Here is a 7,937-nt window from a genome sequence, read left to right as displayed (position 1 = left end):
GTTATACTACACAGCAGAACACTTAATATGTAGTCAACTGCTACTCCATAACGGCTACATTAAATTGTTGGCCAGCAGTGCGACGATACATTTTATTGGTGCTAGCGGTGGTACGATATTTAGTGCTAGCCGTGTAACGATACAAGCCTGGTCTCGGCCGTGGCCTTCCTTAGGGACTCAGGGCTGTTCGGCCTGACTGCTTAGCGAACAACAACAACAGCTACTACTACTACTACTACTACTACTGAAGTGAAGAGCTGGTAAAGTAGTGCCCCGCTAGAAGAGTGTCAAACAAGTTGGGCGAAGGTGAAAGCAACAAAATCCTCGCAGAGCAAAAATGGCGGAGCCCAAACTACTTTCCATTGACCCCTGGGCGATCTCAGAGACTACTTGCCCAAATGGTCCCGTAATCATTCCACACCTGCTGCCCGACCTTGGCTATGTCCCTCAAAAATTTCCGGTGTGTACCTTTAGCGGTTTCAGAGACTATTTTTACAAGTTTTTGGCTATAACCGGAAAGCCAGTACTGGGAACTGGGTGATACTGGGTCAGATGAAGCCGCCAGCTGGGGCACTCAGATGCCAGTGTGTGATGACCGTAGCTCTGAAACTGAGCGAATACGAGCAAATTACTTCGATAACAATAATAATAATAATAATAATAATAATAATAATAGTAGTAGTAGTAATTGTAGTAGCAGTAATAAGAACAATATACCTCACTACTGGTGTGGTGAGGTATAATACTAATACTCTACATTTTTGCAGGGTGTATGTGCCTGTGTAAGGGCTCAGTGGGCGACAGAGGAAGGGGGGATGACGACCAAAGCGACAGGGGTAGACCGGAAGAGGAATATGGGTGAGTTTGACTTGGCTATTTGCATTTGCGTGTGTCGGCATTAATGTACATCATCATCATCATCCTATTTCCCACATCATCAGCAGCAGCAGCCTGTTTCCCACAGGGGTTTTATTCGCACCTGATTAGAGTACAACTCTCATGTGTGGGGAGGCTCCCCACATACAGCTCTTCGCAATAGGGTGGAGTCAAAGGCCTTTCGTCTTATCAACTCTCCTTCTCTTACTGTCTCCCTTCAACCTGTGTCTCTTCGCCGCACTGTTGCCTCTTTATCTCTTTTCCATCGCTACTTCAATGGTCGCTGCTCCTCTGAACTGTCTGCATGCATCCCTCCACCTCTACGACTGGCGCGTAGCACCCGTCTAGCAACAAACTCTCATCCTTTTTCTGTCCAACTCTCTAATGCAAGAGTTAACCGTTACTCCCATTCCTTCATTTATGCAACAGGCCAACTCTGGAACTGTCTCCCTCTGTCTGTATTTCCTACTTCCTATGATCTCCAATCTTTCAAACGCAGTGTGTCCAGGCATTTCGAAATGAACCGATCTTGAATTTGGCTCTCTTTTGTATTGTCTTTGTTTTTTCTTGGAAGGAACTGTTTGACGGCTCCTGGCCTTTGGTTCCTTCTTGCTTACATAAAAAAAAAAAAAAATCCCACATCACCATAATCATCCTATTTCCCACATCATTATCACCATCATCCTGTTCCCCACATCATCATCATCATCACCATCATCATCCTACTGAACAAAATAAATCGCTTATCAGGAAGTGCTACGTAGCCTCTAAACATACGAACCATTGGCAGAAGGAGAGGCAGACCAAGACGGGGACCGAGGAGGAGGAGGAGGAAGGAGGCGGGGGCGTGGTCTGTTTCGGTGTGGCCGCCTTGAAGTGCCCACGGTCTTGCAGTGTCTGAAGAACATCCTGGATCAGTACCCGGACAATGGACAGATTATCATGGTAAGGGGGGAGTTCCAGATCTATAGGACGTTGACTTCAAATTGGTAAGCCCTTTAAATTGGCACGATGAGGACTTTAGGATTGTCGATTCGTAAGCCCTTTAAACTGAAAAGGTAAAGACTTTAAATTGGCATGATAAGGACTTTAAATTGGTATAAGAACTTTAAGCTGGAACAATAAGGACTTCAAGCTGGAACAATAAGGACTTTAAGCTGGAACGATAAGGACTTTAAATTGGTATGATAAAGACTATGTGGCATAATATGGACTTTAAATTTCCATGATAAGAACTTTAAGCGTGCACGATAAAGACTTTAAATTGGCACGATAAGGACTTTAAATTGGCACGATAAGGACTTTAAACTTGCATGACAAGGACTTTAAATTGGCATGATAAAGACTCCGTGGCACAATATGGACTCCAAATTGGCGCGATAAGGACTTTAAACTGGCATGATAAAGACAATGGCATGATATGGACTTTAAATTGGCGTGATAGACTTTAAACTGGTATGATGATGACTTTAAATTGGTAAGTCCTTTAAACTGGCACAGTCAGGACTTTCAATTGGTATGATACGGACTTTAAACTGACACAACAAGGACTCTAAATTGGTACAATAGGGACTTTAAATTGGCATAAGGATTTTAAATTGGTACGATAGGGACTTTAAATTGGCATGATAAGGACTTTAAAATGTCATAAGGACTTTAAATTGGCACGATAAGGACTTTAAACTGACACTAGAAGGACTTGAAACTGACATGATAAGGATATAAAATTGGCATGATAAGGATTTTAAATTAGCCTGCAAAGAACATGGTATTAAATCTCCAAGTACTAACCTTTTTTTCCTTGCGAGGGAGGTGTAGGCTGGTAATATATTCTACTTTTAATGTTTTCCTTTTCGTGACTATATTTTCACCTGAAGGAACTGGGCACAACACTGGGTCATGGTTGGGGGAGGTTTGATGGTATGAATCTCCTTGGTTGCTAGTCAAATCAAGCCTCTCCAGCCTGGCCATCATCTGAGCTGAAAGGAGTTAGGGATTTTAGTCAATAAGAAGTGCACGACAATAATGGGTAATACTTCTGGAGTTATTCTTTTCTGGGGTAATATTTTCCAGAGAGTAATATTCACTGAGGGTAATATTCTCCGGGGCAGTATTCTCTGTGGTAATATTTTCAGGGGGTATAATTTACGAGGGGTAATATTTGCGGGAGTAATATTCACGAGGGGTAATATTTTCTGGGTAATATTCATAAAGGGTAATATTCTCCGGGAGCAATATTCACGAGGAGCAATATTTTCGGGGGTAATAATCGCGAGGGATAATATTCTCGGGGGTAATATTCACAAGGGATGTTTTCGGGGGGTAAATTTTCTGGTGTAATATTCTCTTGGGGTAATACTAGGGGCGATATTTTCGGGGGTAATATTTACGAGATGTATTATTCTCGGGGGGATAATATTCACATGGGATAATATTTTCGGGGGTATTATTCTTCGGGGGTAATATGCACGAGGGGTAATATTCTCCGAGGGTAATATTCACGAGGGATAATATTATCCGGGGGTAATATCCACGAGGGGTAATATTCTCCGGGGGTAATATTCATTAGGGATAATATTCTCCGAGGGTAATATTCACGAGGGGTAATATTTTCGGGGGTAATATCCTCCTGGGGTAGTATTTACGAGAGGTAATATTTTGGGGGGTATTATCCTCCTGGGGTAATATTCACGAGGGGTAATATTTTCGGGGGTAATATTCACAGGAGGTGGTGCAGAACGCCGAGGACGCAGGGGCGAGAGAGGTGCGCGTGGTTCATGACGTGAGGACGACTGCGCAGATCCCTATGTCACCTGAAATTGCGCGCTTCCTGCAGGTGAGTCTCTCTCTCTCTCTCTCTCTCTCTCTCTCTCTCTCTCTCTCTCTCCAGGTAAATCTATTCTGATAAACCCTAATTACAATATGAGTGAATCACAGGGGTAGTGTGTGCGTATGTGTGTGTGTGTGGATCAAGCATTTCCTAAATGTGTGTGTGTGTGTGTGTGTGTGTGTGGATTAAGCATTTCCTAAATGTGTGTGTGTATGTGGATCAAGCATTTCCTAAATGTGTGTGTGTGTGTGTGTGTGTGTGTGTGTGGATCAAGCATTTCCTAAATGTGTGTGTGTGTGTGGATCAAGCATTTCCTAAATGTGTGTGTGTGGGGGGGGGGATCAAGCATTTCCTAAATGTGTGTGTGTGTGTGTGTGTGTGTGTGTGTGTGTGTGTGTGTCCTGAATTTTGATTGTCGATGTTCTAAGTAAAATTACCGGAAGTTGCAAGAAATCAGCAGACTCCATAATTGCGAAGGGTTACAGCGTGTGATAGGAAACATTAGGAGAAACACACTGAGGTGGTTTGGACATGTGGAGAGGATGGAGAGCGAGAGACTGACGAGGAAAGTGTATGTGAGTGAGGTGGAGGGGGGGAGAAGGAGGGGGAGGCCAAGGATGAGATGGAGGGTTGGAGTGGAGAGGTACTGTATGTGTTCGAGGGGGATGTGAGCTGGAAGCAGGGCATTGAAATGGCGGGGGACAGGGCGACATGGAGGCGATTTGTTTGGGGCCACCCCTTACGGGATTAAGGCGTCTGGCAATAGATAGATAGATAGACAGATACAGTATGTGGTTGCATGGTACAACACGGTCAGTATTAGGGTTATCTCTTCCATAAGATCACCGGAAAATGCAAGAAATAACTTTGAAATTGACCTCAATTGCAAAAGGTTAATGGATATGTTGTTGTGAGGCTCAACATCCTTCCTGTACACTGTTAGGAGGGGGAGGCCAAGGATGAGATGGAGGGATGGAGTGGAGAGGTATATGAGAGAGGGGGGCGTGAGCTGGGAGAAAGACAATGAAATGGCGGAGGACAGGGCGACATGGAGGCGATTTGTTTGTGTCCACCCCTTACGGGATTAAGGCGTCTGGCAATAGGTAGACAGTAAATTAAATGAGCCGGAAGTTGCAAGAAATTTTAAAGATCCGTAAGTTGGAAGAAAAAAATCCTAAAGTTGCAAGTAATCTAAAAATTGGGAAGTTGCAATATACAAAAATAAAAATATCCGGAAGTTGCAGGTCAATAAAAAAACGTGATCAAAAAGCATTATTGCATGTTACAGGACAGAACACTTGGTCTACACAGTATATGAGTGTTCTAAATAAAGGTCCTAGAAGTTGCAAAATATTAAAAAAAAAAAAAACTAAAAGTCATCGGAAGTTGCAAGAAAAATATGTTGCAATTGCAAAACCAAAAATGTCACCGGAAGTTCCAATAATCCTGTTAAAAACAGAATTGCAAAGGATCATTTCATGTAAATAAAGTTAACTGAAGTTGCAAGGAAAAAACTACTATGTTGCCGGAAGTTGCAAGAAATTATTTAAAATTCGCCGGAAGTTGCATGAATTTTTTTTAAAAGTCGCCGGAAGTTGCAAGGAAAAAACTATGTCGCCAGAAGTTGCAAGGAAAAAAACTACTATAACACCGGAAGTTGCAAGGAAAAACTACTGTGTCGCCGGAAGTTGCAAGGAAAAATCTAAAAGTCGCCAGAAGTTGCAAGGAAAAAAAACTTATGTTGCCGGAAGTTGCAATAATCCTTCAAAAAACACAGGTCATTGCAAAGGGTTAATGCAGGTGTGTTGCAGGGTCCAGCACTGTGCCTGTTCAACAACGCGGTGTTCAGCGAGGAGGACTGGCGCGGCATCAGGAAGCTCGGGGACAGCATCAAGAAAGAGGACCCGCTCAGAGTGGGACAGTTTGGTCTGGGGTTCAAGTCGGTCTTCCATCTGACTGGTGAGAGAGAGAGAGAGTTGTGGTTTGAAAGTAGTAAAAAAAATACTTTGAGATGGTCTGGCCATATGGAGAGGGTCGAGAATGAGAGACTGACTAGAAGAGTGTGAGTGAGGAGGAGGAGGGGGAGACCAAGGATGAGATGGAGTGGAGAGATATATGAGGGAGGGATGTGAGTTGGAGGGAAGGCAGGCAAATAGCAGTGGCCAGGGCGAAGAGGGGGAGACCAAGGATGATATGGACCGATGGAGTGGAGAGATATATGAGAGGGATGTGAGTTGGAGGGAGGGCAAACAAATGGCAGAGGACAGGGTGACGTGGAGAGGATTTGTTTGTGTCTTGGTGTTGGGGAGGACTGGGACTCACTGAATATTGATTTGCTTCAGTTATTCTTGTACAGCCAATAGTACTTCAGTTTAATATTTTTTTGTCAGCTGAGAGGAGAGAATTGAGGTGCCTTATTGGTGTGCCACGGCCAGAACCAGTACCGTACCATACTTTTTTCTTGGGCAGCAGAGGTAGTAAAACTGATGGGATAATGCTTTGGCGGATAACGAGGTAATGATTCAATGGAAAAAGAGGTAATGGTTCAATGAAAAACGAGGTAGTGGTTCATCGGATAAAGAGGTAGTGGTTCATCGGATAACGAGGTATTGGTTCATTGGATAACGAGGTAGTGGTTCAATGGATAACGAGGTATTGGTTCATCGGATAATGAGGTATTGGTTTGAGGTAATGGGTCAACGGATAACAAGGTAATGTTTCAACAGATTACGTGACCATCGTGAGTGGCCATCAGGTGATGTTTATTGATCCAAGTGAATGTGAGAAGATGTGGGCCTGTGTCTCCTTGTGTGATCTGCCTGACCTGCTGGCGACGCCCGTGTGCCTGGAGCTGTGGGGCAACTACATGACGGCTGAGCACCTGCGTGAAGGTTACTTCCCTGGTACGGTATTCTGGCTGCCGCTGAGACAGGAAACTTCTGATCTGTCAGCGACCATCTACACCCCAGACCGTGTCACTCAGCTTTTTGACTCCTTCAGCAAGGCGGTGCCCATTTGTCTCACCTTCCTGAAGTCCCTGGAGCACGTGAGTCTGAGGAAGGTGGAGGTGGATGGTGAGGCAGTGGTGTTGCACCAGGTGGAGGTGGAAGGCCCCACCTTGCAGACAGTGAGGCGAGAGAGGCAACAGCTGCAGCAGAGACTGAAGGAGAGTGAGGGATGTCCAGAAGAGGCCATCACCTGCCACTACGACGTGTGTGTGACCAGCTCTGATCCACAGGTCAGCAGACAGACGATGCTGGTGCTGCACTACCTGCCTGGCCGACACGACGCCGCAGCGGTGCACCATCAGGGACCAAACACCAGGTACCGGTACCGTATTTACCTATTGCTAGGGGGACAAATCGACAGTTAAAAAAATAGTTTTTTTCCTTATTTAAATCGGAGTTTTATTATTTAAATCGATCTCTTTCACTTTTATGAAGACATTTCCTTGTACTTTTCTAAACCTTTGCCAGTGTCAAGTGAAACCATATTTCGGTATCAATTTTGGGAATTCTATCAAAAGAGTACCATACTGGGTCTTTTTTTTCCTCCCACTTGTTGCAATGCGTCCATTAGGTATGATTATCAAAGTTCAAATAAACAAACTCACAAAATAATAATGTGTATGGGAAGTGGGAGCAAGCCAATGCGCCACAGGCCATCACTCCTTGGTATGGGGCAGGTTACACCTGCTGGTGCATCACTGTGTGTCACATACTGATCAAAGTTGCCAACTTGTATATTTTGTCAGATTTGGATCATAATCAATACACTGAATCATGTTGCCGTGTATTCAGAGTAGAGTTGAGCACATATATCAGCACTGAACATAATCACATTTATTGTTATCTACAAAAGAGCCTTCTTTCCTGTGCTTAACTTTTGACTATTTGCCTTATACAGGATCAGTACAAGATGAATCCAGGACAAGCAGACTTCATGCAGCTGCATAATACTGTGTACACATCCATCATGTTCTCTGTCTTTTTTTACCCTGTTATAAAAATAAAAAAAATCCATTTCGATTTATATCATGATTTTTTCCATGATTTACATCGATTTAAATAACGTGAGTTAAAACAAAACAACCCTGCCTATTGCACTATCAGGGACCAAACAACAGGCACCATATTCACTTAGTCTCTTAACCTAACTGGACTCTGATTTCCGTCCTTTTTTATCAATACTTTTACCTTAATTTGGCACTTTTTTTTTCGTCTTTTTTGTA

At 43.6% G+C, this 7,937-nt stretch overlaps 1 protein-coding gene across 1 annotated transcript; it reads left to right on the top strand.

Moving 5' to 3' along the window:
• The first annotated feature begins 1,750 nt into the window (after positions 1 to 1,750).
• Positions 1,751 to 7,675, top strand: LOC145402238 (sacsin-like). The gene is made up of 5 exons (XM_080274358.1): positions 1,751 to 1,821; positions 3,602 to 3,712; positions 5,518 to 5,665; positions 6,433 to 7,030; positions 7,613 to 7,675. Exons 1-5 carry the CDS (start codon positions 1,819 to 1,821, stop codon positions 7,626 to 7,628), a joined length of 876 nt encoding a protein of 291 aa, XP_080130484.1. The 5' UTR covers positions 1,751 to 1,818; the 3' UTR covers positions 7,629 to 7,675.
• The last annotated feature ends 262 nt before the right edge of the window (positions 7,676 to 7,937 follow it).

Source organism: Coenobita brevimanus, chromosome 57, assembly GCF_032717465.1.
Source record: "Coenobita brevimanus isolate Jiangsu-jjx chromosome 57, ASM3271746v2, whole genome shotgun sequence".
Lineage (NCBI taxonomy): Eukaryota > Metazoa > Arthropoda > Malacostraca > Decapoda > Coenobitidae > Coenobita > Coenobita brevimanus.
Note: the sequence above shows the minus strand (reverse complement) of the source record. Positions and strands in the feature narration are given on the sequence as shown.

Bases quoted from the DNA above. Each gene is read 5' to 3' on its own strand.
- LOC145402238 (XM_080274358.1), top strand. The intron at 3,713-5,517 runs GTGAGTCTCTCT...GGTGTGTTGCAG, and splicing joins AAATTGCGCGCTTCCTGCAG to GGTCCAGCACTGTGCCTGTT. The intron at 5,666-6,432 runs GTGAGAGAGAGA...ATGTTTCAACAG, and splicing joins GTCGGTCTTCCATCTGACTG to ATTACGTGACCATCGTGAGT.